Source organism: Passer domesticus, chromosome 1 (assembly GCF_036417665.1).
Source record: "Passer domesticus isolate bPasDom1 chromosome 1, bPasDom1.hap1, whole genome shotgun sequence".
In the NCBI taxonomy this organism is placed as follows: Eukaryota; Metazoa; Chordata; class Aves; order Passeriformes; family Passeridae; genus Passer; species Passer domesticus.
This window is the reverse complement of record NC_087474.1, coordinates 52,092,553-52,108,494: the sequence shown is the minus strand read 5'-3', so window position 1 is coordinate 52,108,494 and position 15,942 is coordinate 52,092,553. Positions and strand designations below refer to the sequence as shown.

Sequence of the window (15,942 nt, the reverse complement as noted above, 5' to 3'; positions counted from 1 at the left end):
TTAGGGAAGGGAAAAAATTCCCCTCACCCATTTCTACTGTTACAGCCCCTTTGGGGAGAAAAAAATCAAACTTGGCTAAAGGTTAATAATCATTCATGTCCAGCTTACTATTACTCAATAACTATCAAAGTCTCTAACTCAAAATAGCGTTTGCTGGCTTACAGGATCAGAGCCATTACAATCTCTGTGGAAGACTTTATTGAATTTTACACTAAGCTTTAGCTGACTGAACAGGTCAAGCACTGTGGCTTCGAGTTTTCTTTATTCTCAGAAACTCATAAACCCCTCTCCAGTTTGCAGCTCTGTTAGCTAAGAAACTTGACTCAGAATAGGGTCAGAGAAGCTGACCCCCATGAAAAAGGTCACGTAGTTTTAAAACCTAGTTCCTGAATACCATTAACTTACATGCACTAGCTGTTCCTGCGTGTCAAACTCCCGGGAACAGCCTTCCCAGTGGCAGTTTGTCTCATAGACCACTTCAGGCTCCTGTTTGCTTTCATCTTTGTCCCCTTCCTCTTTTACCAAGGTCATTCCTTCTGGCTGTTCCTGGAGAGAGGAAAAAAATAGGGGTGAGAAGAAGAGAGAGGAAATTCTGAAACTGAGGAGGAAGAAAAGTGAATTACTTCAGCATTAAAAGAAAGATGATGGGGTGGTGTGTGTGTGTGGAGGGAGGATTATTTTACTCTCACTTCACTATGCTACTCCATTCTACAAAATACAGAAGCCCAAAACAGACCTGATAAGCCAGAAGCCATTGCAAACTGCACATGTAAAATAAATTCTTTGTTCCCTTTACATATCAATTAAAAATAAATCATAATGGCCTGGCTTCCCTTACACTTTATTCAAACAGCTTGTTATTTGTGCACCTGGCTTTCATGATTCAGTGGCACCACTAATGTGAAAGGCACTATTCAATATAGTTGAATTAATTGGAATTTGATTTTTGTACTAGGGATGGACAGAAATTGGATCCCCAGTAATCCATGTGTTTCCATTGTTAGAATAGTAACAGGTTTGCATACTAAAACCTTTCCAAGAGCAGACTGGTAATTTTTGAGTTACTTGTTAGTCTGTTCTTGTCCTTAACATGTGCATAAAAGGGGTGAACAGGGGACAAAAAGTATTTAATTCTGCGGTTAGATTTCCCACCTCCAGTTCATCAGGATGCCTCATTCTCCCCAACTTGTTATTTGCTGAGGGTAAGAGTCAGATGTTAGTGTAAACATTTGGTTCAGATTATGCACTCCTGCAATTTTTCCATTTCAAACCTGCTGAAGGATTTAGACAGACCTCTGCTTTGTTTTCATGGAATCACTCACAAGACTGAGGCTCTGATTTCTCATCTCCCCTGAGTCACTCTAAGTCAAGAGTCACTCTACTAAAACCAGTGGCATTAACTGGTGTAGAAAGTACAGCAAACGAGACTGGAGCCTAGCACAGGGGCTGCAGTGCAGTACAATGCTAAGACCCAGGAAAAGTCAAGGTGGCCTTAAGTATTTCTGCTGAACAGAAAACCTGTCCTTAATAAAGACCTGAATGTCTCTTGCTCACTTTTCTGTGGCAGAGCATTGAGCATGCTCTGACTGGTCAGAGGCACCGCTCCATCAGCTTCCTTCCTCTCTGCCCTCATCCTGCCACAGACCCTGCACTCCAGGAGCTGCTCCTATTTAACCTTGGCTACTGCGAGTAGAGGCTGCCCGTAGCACACAAGGTGCAAGGAGCCTGAAAACATGTGTGTCACAGGAAAGGTGCATTTTCACTCTACCAGCAAGACGGAAGGCTCATGACTGGAATCTGGCTGCCATACCTGCATGCTTCCTGCTCCTGGGCTGGGGAGGTCCTCGTCAGGCTTTATCTTGGAGCGCTTGTTGTGCATGGGGTCTCCTGTGCTGCTCACTGCAGATTCACTTGTGGGTTTATTCTGCTGCAAGCAGGTGGGGATTTTTTTTCCCCAGAAGAAGACAAAATTAGACTGTGATAAATATGTGGCTCCAAACAAAAATATGTAGCATCTGCTCAGCAACTTTGTATGGACAAGCTGCACTGTTAATTATATTGGATATGCAATAACATTGTTCTCCAATTACATAGCATTAACTTATGGAAGAGCTGCATCGTTCAACCTTGTAGCAGAGCAGGGAGAGAGTGGGAAGGGGAGCATTTGATGCAATTCCTTGCTACAAACCAATGATGCTTTTGTCAGAGCAGTGAGAGGTAGGAAGAACTTGATTTTCCACATAATGACAACTTTGGAAAGGCAATTTTGAAAAGGAAAATCCCTGCATGCTTAAAGAAACACAAGAGAAACTTTTTCACATGTGAAGAAAAGGTTTTGCATTCAGTATCTTCACACAAGATCTCAGTTTCTTCACTATGTTTCCCATTATAATGGGCGGATAGGAAGAAGAACTGAATGCTAGTGTGAGACTCAGCCAAAAAATCCTAGATGAAGTCCTGAATTCTCACAAGTTAATAGCAAAATAGTTGATGTAAACAGGCCAGAATCTTGTTTTTCTCTTGTTCTGCTCGACTGAACACCATTATCTACACCTGCAAATGGATCTTGTAGGAATCCAGAGATCTTTTAGAGATATTTGAACTTGCAGGGACCCCACAAAAAAATCAATAAGTTTTCTACAGCACAATGGTCTTCCTCTACATTTGTAAAAGCTAGCCAGGAGATAAACAGCATCCAGACTGATAAATAACCTATTCCAGGTCATCTAGAAACAAACAGCACTAGTTAATAACAGGCAAATCACAAACCGTGATAAACTCCACATTAGGGGCCTGATTCACTGCTGCTCATTCTCTGCCTTCAAGAATACACCTTACTGAAATGATTAATTCAAACTCAGTAAGTCAAATTTGGCACAAATCAGAGGAAAAAATCCTCTTCGCTGTCTTTGAGTTACTTTCTTGCTCACAGAATTACTTGCTTCAGGTTACTCACAGCTGTACATGGAGGGCAGAATATGGCCCTGTATATCCATGGGTCAGCCTGATTTGAAGGTGAAGCTGCTAACCTCTAATATATTGCTGGTTTATGTGTTTTGCCCCTTTTCTTACTCCCCACCTCTACTAGGTTCCTGTATAAGATCGAGGAGAGGCAGTATGGAACAAAAAGCTGCTGCAGTAGACTGGAATATTTATGAGGACTAAAAAGGACACTACCAATCAGGAACTGCACCAACTGCACTCCTGTGATTCATAATAAAGTGACTGCAAACACTGGAGCTACAAGAAAACGGTTATCAAAGGTTCTCAGTGACAGTGGTGATCAATTGCCATCGAGACAATGCCATTTATTTAATTTTTAAATTAATGGGGAGTAAAGGTCTCTTTTGTTGTCTCTCACCTGTGTGGACTCAGAAGGTCCAGAGCTGACCTGGACAGGGTTCAGGACACTGGGGATGCCAGGGATAGGTCGCTGGGTAGGAAAGGTTGGAGCAGGATGGATGAGTGGAGGGCTGTGTCCAAAGGCTGAACCTAGGGTTTGCTGACGACTTATAATTTGCTGATGCATTTGCTGAAGGGATACTGGTGTAGGAGGGTATGTGAAACTCAGAGCAGGGCTGAATTTGGGAGAAAAAGGAGGGAAGAGGGAGGAAAAAGGTGAGGATCATTACAGTAAGGAACATTACAGATTAAAACTTTAAGATATATTTTATATCTTTAAACTACTTGAAGCCAGATTTCCCCCTCCCCCTCATATCCTTCTTCATGCCGCAAAGGATGAGAAATCCTGATTTTAAATCCAGAGTTGCCCTCGATTTACTAGTGAGTACAAAAATGGTACCATAACAAAACATAACATTTTTTCCTAACCTCTACCAGGAAACAACAGAAAGCTCACCGAAATAAAATCCAGAAAAACTGAAATAAAAGGCAAGCAGTTCAATATCAGCTATTTATTGCAATAACAAACTTTATATAAAGAAAAATAATGGGTGCCTCCATGCTTTATAGTACTTTTATTGATAACGCAGTTCCCCTGTGTTCGTGTGTATGAAGCAGTTCCTTTAATCTTGGCTCATGCTACACTTTTTCATATGTCTCTAGATCTTATTACAAGAGAAGAGAAAATCAATTGGTTAAATGTGTTCTGAACACCATGCTTGTCATATCACTCATTTGTTTGCAAAGATGGAAAGCTCAGTTCATCCAGAATGTCACCTAAAGAATTTCCATCAGTGCTGTTTGGTTACAGAAACTGATGGATTAACCTTTCCCCTCTGAAATTGGTGATCAATGACTTCCAATGTAGAAATATTCCAATGGGAAAGCACTTCTCTTTCTTCCAGTTAAACAACATTAAATGTCTATTAAAGCCCATTATGTATGTTAATACCTGTCATCACTTCATTACTTCACCGTATTTCCCAGACCACAGTGACTTAGGGGGAAATTACACTGCCATCTAAGGACCTATTTTGTGGGTAGTGCAAAAGCATTCTTTGTGTCATACTTGAGAAATAAATGGTGTGAAACTAAATCTTCACACACAGGAGTAAGAGATCCTCCTGTAAATATTTGCCAATAACTTCCAATTATAAAGAAAAAAAAAAAGAAAAAGAATATTCATTGATTTTAAAAAAATACACTGAACTATCAGAGTTCACAAAACCCACAGGAATATAAAACATTTTGTCTCAAAACAGAGAGGTGCAGGCATTATACCTTCCAAGAATCAAGGCTTCTTCTAATGTCAAATTTGTCCAAATTAACAGTCTGGAGTCTTAATTGCTGTTGATGTTAAGTGCATTAACTGAAAATACTGTGATACAAAAAGTAAAAATAATTTCAACCATTTTAAGTAATAATTCTACAGAAATTCTGTGTTCATTAATATGACTATACATTTTATAGTCTGTTTGACTATAATCCATAAAAAGACAGCTTCAATGTGATTACATTACTATTATTCCTGGTGAGAACTCTGCATTACAACAGTTTGCCCATTTAGGATGGAATATCATTAAGAATACCCTGGGAGAATTTTACTGGTCTTTGAGGAACTCTCTTTTCATTCTGCATTGTATTCTTTCTAATAAAGGGAGGCAGAAATGTAGTGAAAACAGTAATTGTTCACAGCAAGAGTTAGGGAGAAATCAGTAATAATATTCAGTTATTGAAGCTCTATAGTCCCTGCTAGTGTTCCTGTAAGCAACCATGAATGATTACAGCACCACTTAGCTAAGGTAGCCACTATGGATGATTAATAGGACATTAATCAAAAGATGCATATCAGGCTTAGAATTTGTTCACAAGCTTTCTTCTAATAGCTGATTTCATGTTCACTGAGCTCTATGCCAGTTTGTTCAATTTATTCTTCAGTGTACAAGCCATTCATCAAAGAACATAATGATTTAACACCCCTTTTCCTTTTTAGTGAACAAACATTGCTAAGTGTAACTACTCTGGTCTGTTCATTAAAAACCACACAATTACAGTGCCACAGATGAGGTTGAAAACAAAACCTCTTTACTATACCCTGGTGTTTTTTGCTTCCACACATACACTGTGAGTTCACCTCATACACTCAAACACTAGACGGCACCATCCTGAAAATGCTGTCAAATTCACCAAGATCAACAAACACGACACACAAACAGTTTAAATGAGGTATTTTATTTCTCTGTGAGTTGTTAAATCCTGGGACACTTTCACCCTTCAGATGAGTCCGTTTAAAAGAAAAAAATAAGTGGACTGATTTCATTGACAGTTGCAAGCACACAGCAGCCTTTGGAAATACAGGTTGAGTTTTGGGGTTTTTTAGACCATTTTTTTCCATTTGACCATGCACAACAATACCTATCTTTGTAAATCCAGGTTCAAAACTTTTGTAATGTCCTTCTGACTCCACATGGTAAAAAGACAATTGTATGACTCTAGCAGTGCAGTGCTTAAACATGAAGTAAGTATACTTGTTATTCCCCTTCCTATATAAATTAAAATGGCCTCCACCAAAAGGATAGATTTTACCTCTTAGAGATGTTCTTGTTATCTACATCTGTCTTCACACTGTACAAGCAATATCCAGAAAGAGGATGCTAAGACAGGCATTGACAAAATTGTAAAGTACAAGAGAGGAGACAGACATAATCTTAGCAAGAGGTTCTTACTGGAAAACAGTGACACCAGCAGCAGATGCATTAAAACACAGCTGGACAGATGTGCTAGGGGAAGGAGGAATCCTTTTTTCTTTAGTATTTTTCTTTTAGCCTGTGCTCATCATCAATGTTTGAGTCTTAAGGGACTAGGATTTTCCTATGGAGCCTGAAAACCTGCACTTCATTCCCTCTACCTCCAAACTTCAAACATCTCAGAATGAAATGAAAAGGTGATTTTGAGGGAACAGAGGAATAGCCAGCACAGCCGAGGGGAGTAATTCAGAAATTGAGACAATGGTTCAGCCATCAGGGTGACTTCTTAAATAGCTCAGGTAGCTGCCTTCAAATAACAATTCTCTCCAGCTGTTTCTGGAGAGCTCCTCATAAGGCAAGTTGACCTGGCTGGGTTTAATGTCACTTGCATGCAAGATGTCACTGGGCAGCCTGGAGGATTCTTCTGATTTGAACAGATCAGAAGGTTCTGAAGAGAACAGAAGGTGGTAGGTCTTCTCTGCCTTTCAGAAACCATACAATAAAGTTAATGCTGAGAGTCAAAAAGAAGAAAAATAAATCAAAGCCTTCAACATTGCTGGCATGGTGCGCTCTTCTGGGAAGGGAAGGCCTGGATTCCTGCCCTCCTTCCCAAAGTTTTTCACTGCAAGTTTGTTCAGCAACTCCTGAATACAGAATGGATGGGGAATCTGTAGTGCAGAGCCCCATGTGATCCCTCTACCTTGACCAGCAGCCATATGTCCTCCTGCTGGCCTACCAGGCTCACACTGCTTCCCAGCCAGGCTGCCATCATCAGCAGGAACAGTGGTCAGTGGCACCAGCTGCCCTTGTTTGTCCAGTTGTTCCAACCATGTCCACTTATAAATGTGCAGCAGTGTCACTCAGGAACCACCTAAAATTCATGCCCAAAAGCAGTAAACAGGACCTGAAAGTAGTAATTTTGAGACTCTGGTACGACTAAAACCAATAATCAGTTTTTCAAAAGCAGTGAGTAGTTCCAGAGGCCTCATTTTGAGTCATGTTTCTTTTAAGACAGTTTTAAGAGGCTGCATTTCAGAAAAGGAGAGCTCAAGACTTCCAAAACCCAGATGCCAGAAGAACACGAGACTCCTGCCCCAGTTGTTCATGTTTTCCAAAACACCAGCCATTTCCAAAAAATCTTGGATTCAAAGAAATGTAAATGAACTTGAATCTTTTCCTTCCATCTACCTACTGAGATATGAAAATTTACACCACTGGAGGGAATTTAATTTGTATTTCTGTTACGGACTTTTAAACAAAATAGAAAGGAAGATGAAATCATATATGGCCACTAAAAATTACATGCCAGTTATCTTTTTAGTTGTTGAGTTTTATGAGGAATAAGGGTTAGAAGAAACATGTAATATTTCTGCTTAAGCATCATATACACTGACAGAAAAATCCATCAGTGATAGCATTTATTTTATCATATTGTGGGCTTCTGTGTCTCTCTGTCAGTCTGTCTTGTCTGTCTCTCTTCTCCTCATCTGCAATGTCTCAAACCTCCTTCACTGGAGGTAATGCAGGGCAGTGGAGTACATTGCAATTACATGAGCACATCCAATTTTAAAGAATAGACTTCAAGAAGAAAAACAGACATTATAATCAAAACCAAACTTTGTGGCTACTTTATGGCTGTCCTGCTAACAAGGTTGTCCAGTTTCTGGTCACAGCTGCAGAATTTACCACAAAACATCTGTGAATTAAGGTCTGAAAAAATCCTTCTATCCTATACATTGCATAGGTGTGACTAAAGAGGCAAAAATGCTGAGGAGATTCCAATTTTGTGAATACTGCAAGGATTGTTTCACTGTATCACAGTAATTTTCTTCCCAAAAACTCTGAAGGCACCCTCTTTGGGTTATAAAATGCAAAGTTCTGCAAGATCTGATGCATGGAAATCTTGCACAAGTATCTTAAGACAAGAACTTCCCAAGCGTGTTAATGAGGGAGCATTTAATGAATAACATAGGTGAACAACTTGAAATTTTGAGAGTGAAAAAAAAAGCATTTATGGACTTTTAGAATAGCTGCAGACATAACCAGCAGGTTCATATGTGACTAGACAAATACAAAGACAACAGGTTCATAAATAAATACTGAAGGGAACAAACAAGAGTGTATACTTTGGGGTTGCTAACCTAAAGATCATTGATGCTGGGAGAGAATTAAGAGAACAAAAGTGAACAAGATTCTTCTTAAATAGAATCCTCTGTTTGCAACATGAGAGACACACTAACTAGAGTAACACCTCTAGTATGACACAGTAGGACATTTCTGATGTTTTTAATTTTTTTCTTAATTTTTAAACTTCAGAAAGATAAATTTGTTTCCTTGGGGTATCTTTATTTAATCATATAGAACCACATTATGTTTACCACATTAAAAGATTGTTTCCTGTCCTCTATCTTAAATATTTCCTGTGTCAACTGAAGATCCAAAACTTTGTTATTCTATGCAGCACTCATTATCTGCCTTCCCCTTCCTCTCTTTTCTTTTTTAGAGAGTAGAAATTATTTCTATACCTTCTTCTTGTGCCATCTGGAAAAAAACAGGTAAACTCTGTTTCAACTCATCCATATAATTTTTCAGGCCTCTGATCTTTTTCTTTGCTTGTCCTTGTCCTTGTCATACCCCAGCTGCCCAACATCTTTTGAAAATAACAATGCAGAACAGGTCACCAGACAGGAATGTGGGGCATAGTGAGACACACGGTGTCAATCTAGATCATGGGGCAGGAGAGGACTTCAGGTCTTTTGGCCTTTGAAAGGTCTTTGATGTCTGGGTGGTACATTCACAGTCCTAACATTCGCTTCATGAGGGAGGGTGCAACCAACACTGCAAAGGGACATGCAGGCCCTTCCTGACTTGTGGAAAAGCCTTGGCACTCCCTGTTTGCCCTACAGCCTCCATCACTTGTTCTTGCCATCAGGGACCTACACCAGACAGACCAAATCATACAAATCCCTCCAAAAAGAGCCCCAGTTCAAAAAAGGGTGAAGAAATTTGTGGTGGACTACCTTCACGTTGAGTAAAGCTGATTATCACGAACTAGGATAACAGCTAGTTAACTTTAACTTTTGTTTGGAGCAATTTACCCACAATACATGTAATACTCATGCTCAAGTAGGTACAGATGTCACCACTTTGTCTCATTATCCCTTAAGAGTGGCATGAAGCCTGTGGACAAGGGAAACCAAGAAATCAGGGTTAGTAGGAAGCTACTAATGTTGGAAGAATATCCGGACTCACTGAATTCAATATTTTTCTCCTTTACTTAGACCAGGACAGTATTTCACCTTTAGTTTTTAATTTTGATTTTCAAAGTCCTTTTAAATTACTTAAGAAAGTTGTTAAGAGGCAAACAAACACCTTTACTATTTTACAAATGGACCCAACTGCTGCTCAGGAAAGCACCCTAATAACTCTTAAATACTTCTGAAGAGGGACTGACTTCAGCAAGTCCTTAAGTGCTGTCCTAAAGCCTGGGTCTCACAGACACAGTAATCTCAACTGAAGTATGTCATAATACAAGTCATAAGTTAACAGTGATCAAATACTGCTTTTCACATGCACAGATGCTTTTTTAAAAAAAAATAAAACCTAATTTAAGAAAGAGCTTCATTCATCCTATGATAAATTGCCATGTAGGAGCCACTGTTCAAAACAGAGGACATCTGTAAGCCATGGGTACTGAGGGGATCTGCATAAGCTGACTTCATGCACAGAAGTTGATATAGATCTTTTTATAGAACAATGTATATGCAGAAGGTAAGAAGCAACCAGTAACATTGTGTCAGAAAATTGTCTCCTGTTGTTTGAGTTGGCAGAAACCGGAATTATGTGTGTTCCTTGTAAACACACAGGAGGGAATGAAAAGAAGTTTCCAACTCTGTCCTCTACTTCTCATGGTAACAACCTGCAAGAGTGAATGTTGACAAATTGCTCGGGACACACAAGTGACAAATCACTTGGCAACCTTGCAGCTCTGAAGAGATTTGTGAAACTCTTACTGTTTCAAGTATCTTAGACACAAACCAAAAACCAAACAGCATTACAGGAAGAGAGATTTTAAAATGCACTGTTGTTTGGAGCAATTTACCCACAATATATGTAATACTTTTACTAATAAGAAATTGTGCTCTAAATTCTGTTCCTCTCCCTGAATTTGTAACTGACAACACTGTGCTTTGAGTAGGCAATGCAGAAAAGTCATCATTAGTTTTTATGGCTTGCTACTCAAGTACAGGGGAAAACAACACCAAACTTTGACTATGAAAGCAGACATAGTGTGATCTTGAATGCAGGTATGAGACTTGAAATCCTTTGAAAAAAATATTTTTAAAATGACTAGGTTTCAAACATCCCTCCGCATTTGTAATGCTGACAGGTTGCACTAAACATCACTAACTTAGAGACAAGTCATCTAAACAAATTGGTAAAAAGACATATCCTGCACCTAATAAAGTAAAGCATGTATTTTGCTAGGTGTTCCAGTTTTCATCAGAAAATAATCATCATTGTACAATCATATTTAACTCACATCATTGCCCCTTTTTTTTAACTTTTCTATTACCAGTTTAAAATTCACAGAGTCTGTGGTTTATACTTTCTCTTCAGCTTCCTTTATTATCTATTCTGTTTTATCTGCTAGGCTAGGTGAAATTTTCCTTCATGAATACATTGCCACATCCAGAGTAAAATGGCATCGTTTCACTGAGAGCAACGGGGCCACACTGATTAACCTTATGTGCTCAGACAGCACTGTCAGCTTTGTCCTTCTCACTGGATTATTCCTGTGAAAGAATCCTTAGTATCCTAACTGGACTTTGTATTAAAGGTACCTTGCATAATTTATCTGTGTTCCCTCCATGCAAGTTCATGCCACTTCTAGCAAACATAATTTTGAATTAAATTCATGGCTAAGCACTTTCAAGCTTCTAAAACTGGTATAATTTATTACATTCTAAGTGCTAATTAATACTTGCTTTTAGGGTCTGAAAATGAAGTAATGAAGTGCTAAACTCCATCACACTTGTATTGGCTTGAGAACTTTCCTGGAACTAATACTGCTCTGGGTTCAGTGAATGAGTTTAAACTCTTTGAGTAACACTGAACCAGTCTGAAGCAAGTTGCTTCAAATGGACTTTTAATTACAAAATCTGTGACATACACATTTACAGGCATGTTTACTTAATCTCACTTGTATATAGGTGCACCTGTACATGTAAATGTGCAGGCAATACGTGCTTGTGTAGTCTCCATTCTTTATGTTGCTCAGCTCCTTAGATTTTACACTTTCCAAAGGCAGAATTCTTGCTATTCATGTTTCTGGTGTTTCTGATGAGAAATATCCACCACTTTTTAATGCAAGATGTAAGTGACCTCTGAAACAATCTCCTTGAATGTCACCCTCCTATAATCTACATGACCTTTGTGCAGGAGGCTATCTGCATGGTTATATTTTCACAGAGCCTGATACAGATGCAACTTTCTGCAATACTGGTGAAATTCACTTTATTCACTTTGTGGCACTTCTCTGCCATTCACACTTCTTGAAAGAAGGTATGAAATGAAGCTATTATTGCAGGAAAGAGCATTACATTCCCTGCTCTAGATTAAACCACAGTACAAGACCATGGAGAATAAAGCCCTAGGTCTAGTTATAGTAGAACCTTTTTCAGTGGGGTTACACTTAGACTGAATTTGACTCAGTCTGAACTGAAACAAAGCCTTCATTTACAACACATTGCATGCAATTAATTAGAAAGCTGTTAATATAAGAAAGGCTCTTAGTCAAAGTCAGCACTGCATCTAACTTAGGCAGATCCCAATGAGTGATAAAAAAACCAACAAAACACCTATATTGCTGACACAATTAACAAACTCTTTATCCTACACATCCTATCATAACGAGCTTCTTGCAAAACACTGTTTTTAATGTATTTTGTTCTACCTGTGCTATGCTAAACAAATCCTTTTTAATTTCATTAACCAGCATTTGAGCATGTCCTTTTACACAGATACAATTACAGAAATATACAAACTTACAACTTACAGTCTAAAACACAAATCAAAGGTAAGAATTAAGTAGTTGGATTTAAATAAAGGTTAGATTCAAATTTTCAGATGGGGTCTTCTGTTTCATAGTGCAATTGTCAGCAATCTGGGCATGGAGTTGAGAAATGAAAAAAATTATATCTGCATATGTGACAAAATTATTTTGAGCAGCATGGTGAAAGCTAAGTGGTTATCTTTAGAGCCCAGTATGCTAGATGAATGAGCAATACTGATAGCAAGATGCATATCGATACTGAAATGGAGTCAGAGCTACTCATACACTGATTCTAAATTAACTGGGACAAATGACACGAAGCACTTGCTTGTCTCAATGCAGAATTCAATGAAGGAATGAAAATTTGATCAACATGAAGCTATGGCAAAAACATGTTAAAACAATTGGCTGGAGAAAAAAAACCTGAAAAAATCATGGTGCATTTAAATTGCTGCTCCTCCTCTGGAATATTATTGCATTGTAGTAGAAGGGGACTTCTATCAACAGTATCAACAGAAAGAACAATGCAAGAACTCTAAGGAGCAGGCTGAAAACAACATTAGAAAGGAGATGAATAAGAAGAGACAGAATAAGAATATATAAAATATTGAATAAAGAAGGAAGATTAAGAACATGAGGGCTTCCTGTCTTATAACTGAGACATTCTGTTCAATTCAAAAACTGGATAATTTAAACCTGATAAAAGGATACTCTTTCCTTTTTTTTTTTAATAGAGTGTATAATTATACTGTTGGGCTCTCTGCTACAGATACTTTCACTTTTCTCTGTTGATAACTTTATTCTTCATTTTTATATCTTAACTCTGTTTTTATTTTTCTCTTTGTGTTTGCAATGGAAAATTGGAAAAATTATTACCTACTCACTCATGTCTAGATACAACGCAATGACTCATACAACAATTATTCCATACAAGGAGCTTATATGAGAAGAGGAAATAACTGAGAATCCAATACCTGCTTGCAGAAACACAACTCTTGTCCTCCTCACTGATGTTAATCCATTGCTGTCCAAGCTCAGTCTACAAACCTGGCTATCCCTTTCTAGTGCTCTTTGAGAAAGTATCCTTGCCACCATTCCCTGACGCTTCAGATCAACCCAGAGCAAAATGACAGGAGCCAGAGCAGACAGGGTCTGGCTGAAATTAACCACACTATGTTAATTGTTCTGATGCTATCAGGGAAGCAGGGCAGCACATGGGGGGAAAAAGAAAGCGCTACTGTATCTTCTCAGTTTCTTTCAAGGAGATCCCAAAGGGGTCTTGTGACATGAAACTGAATTTTCACAGGTTATGAGATGGCTAAGTTATATTCATAGTTATATCTGCCTAGACCCAAAGAAAGTCTCTTGTAGTAGGTTGAATTACTGCCTTAAACACCTTGGATCTGACAGGGAATTCAGATCACTTTCTGAAAACAGTCTTTGTAATTTTGGTATCACAGCATTGCCAAGGGACTAAAAGTTCTAAATTTCAAATCTTATAGAACATGAAGTCCTAGCTTCCTGTGTTTATTAAAGACCAGTTAATCTTTTGTAAAGGTTTTGAATCAGTACTCTTAATATCATGGGAAGTGATTACCCCCTCTATACTCACTCTAAACCATGCTGTCTCTCAAAAAGAAGTGCTACTGAAGTGCAAAGTCTAATAATTGTCACAGGTAGCAGATATAATATTAAGTACATCTTGACAAAGGATTAATAGCAGGGGTGCTGCACTGCAGGACTGAGGCAGGTAACCAAATGAGTAAATGTCAAATGAAGGATTATCCTCATTTGATGCTACTTCACACATCTCCTTTCTGCATAATCTCTCCCAGCTGAGACCTAAACCAGGTGTTTTCAAATGCACAAAGTAGAAGCTCTACCTGGTGTGCAAAAGGAGATCCACTATTAGCTGTCAGCAGGAGTGTCATCTCCTTTTCAAGTACTCAGCCAGTAGTCAGGACACAGCACTACACTGCCAACTGACAATGGCAAAGCACCCGCCAAGCCAAGCTCTCTCTGGATTGTACTGAGCTACTAGTATTTATTATTCAATCTACAGTAGTACCCATGTCAAAGACCAGAGCCCTTCTGTGCTTGGCTTTGTACAAACAGAGACCAAAATGTGGCTCTTTTCACCTGATTTCATCCTCAGCATCCCACAGTGCTCATATAGAGGCTCCAATGCTGAAAAGCTGTGAAGCACAGGATGTAATCTTTTAGCCTCTTTTTTTAGCCAATGCAAAGACCAGTGAGGTCCTGGAGACTTTCTAAGCACAAGTAGTACCTTCACAAAAATGGGTGTGAAAGAGCACTGAACCCACAAAATTAAATATACCAGAAGTAAACCTGCCCAAATCCTCATGTGTTGACTCATCAGCTTTTATATATGTGATAGCACACTCCTTTTCCCCTCTGCATGATTCTTAACTCCGTCCACAAGACACACAGTAGCCTTCAGCAAGAGGCCCTCTGGTACTTTTCTTCTCTGTGCCCAGAGTAACGCACATAGGCCTTCCTTCCCTTGTATTTAAACCATCAGTGAATAAATAATTACTGACACCCTCCTGAGCTTCTCCACTGTGCTCATCACTGTATAATCTAATTGCTTCACAAAACATTAATGCTTTCAACCTCCCTCTGAGGTGAAGGGGAAGGATTTATTTTGCACAGGAACATGAATCAAAGAAAGATGGAGGCAAAAAGTGTCATTGAGGTTGCCCAGTTTCAGGCAAGAAGATCTGGGCTTGTGAACATGACACAGTATATAAAATGTTCAAAACAGCTGTCAGTATCTTCAAGTCATGTCTGTGAGCAATTTGACTCCGCTGCAAAATTAAGACTGGTAGGCTGGGACTCCAGAAGACAAACTGAGCCTGGTGGTCACCACTGACTAGTTCAGTTTGCTCAGCATCAGTCTGGAACTGTGCTGCAAGAGCAATCTGCCCTCCAGGCAGCAAACAACCAGGTACGATGCTCCCTCCTCTTTTAGGCTATCTGGGACAGGTGAGGCAGTGTCCTGTGGCTCTCACTGATCCACAGATGATGCTCAGGCTGTTCAGGCTGTGCATTGAAGAAGACAGGGGCCCTATAAACACTGTGCCACCCTGAAGTTAAAGGTGGTATCAGAGCACAATCACAAGGGGGCAGTACCTTCATTCTCTGAATGACCGGCTTCTGCGTGCTTTATTTTGCAGCCTTTTCTCTCTTCGGCTGCAAGTCTATGTTGTGTCATAGAAAGGCATTTTGTGCCAACTTGCTTAGCCTGTACAGTTTCTGGGCTGACTCCTGTCTCCTCTAAAGACTGCTTTCCGTTTCACAAAACCGTTATGGCTGGACAGACAGCTGAGCCTTCACAGGCTTCCCAAGGAGGAACCAGAGCTGCAGCTGCAGGGAAAGTTCCTCCTTCCTATTTGTGGGCCCTGGACTGGAACATGCTGAGTGCTTAGTTTATTTAATACATGCTAATAGAAAACCTCTTAAGGGCTTATCACTTGGCTAAATGGGACAATATCTCAAGAACTGCAAAGATCTCATCTACATCATCTAGGCAACATTCCTGGCAAAGTTCAGCTTCCCAGTAAAAATGCAATAGTTCTTCTAGTTTGTAATCTCTTCTTCTCTAACTTCATTTAGATAAATTAATAAACTTGCTGGTGTTTTTTGGAAATATTCAGCATTAGATAGATATTTACCATGAAAAATGATGCCAAGTGTAAATTATTTTGACTAAATTAA

At 39.2% G+C, this 15,942-nt stretch overlaps 1 protein-coding gene across 9 annotated transcripts in view; it reads right to left on the bottom strand.

The window, feature by feature from the left end:
- The window catches only part of GLI3 (GLI family zinc finger 3), a 206,097-nt gene that overhangs the window by 39,735 nt on the left and 150,420 nt on the right, over positions 1-15,942 (bottom strand). For 8 of the 9 annotated variants that reach the window (XM_064419962.1, XM_064419954.1, XM_064419972.1 and 5 more), the window contains 3 exons: positions 3,362-3,578; positions 1,811-1,927; positions 406-546 (listed from right to left, as the gene is read on the bottom strand). In XM_064419962.1, coding sequence (XP_064276032.1) covers positions 406-546; positions 1,811-1,927; positions 3,362-3,578 — 475 coding nt within the window. The remainder of the gene's footprint in view (positions 1-405; positions 547-1,810; positions 1,928-3,361; positions 3,579-15,942) is intronic. The other variant, XM_064419979.1, reaches the window with a different exon arrangement.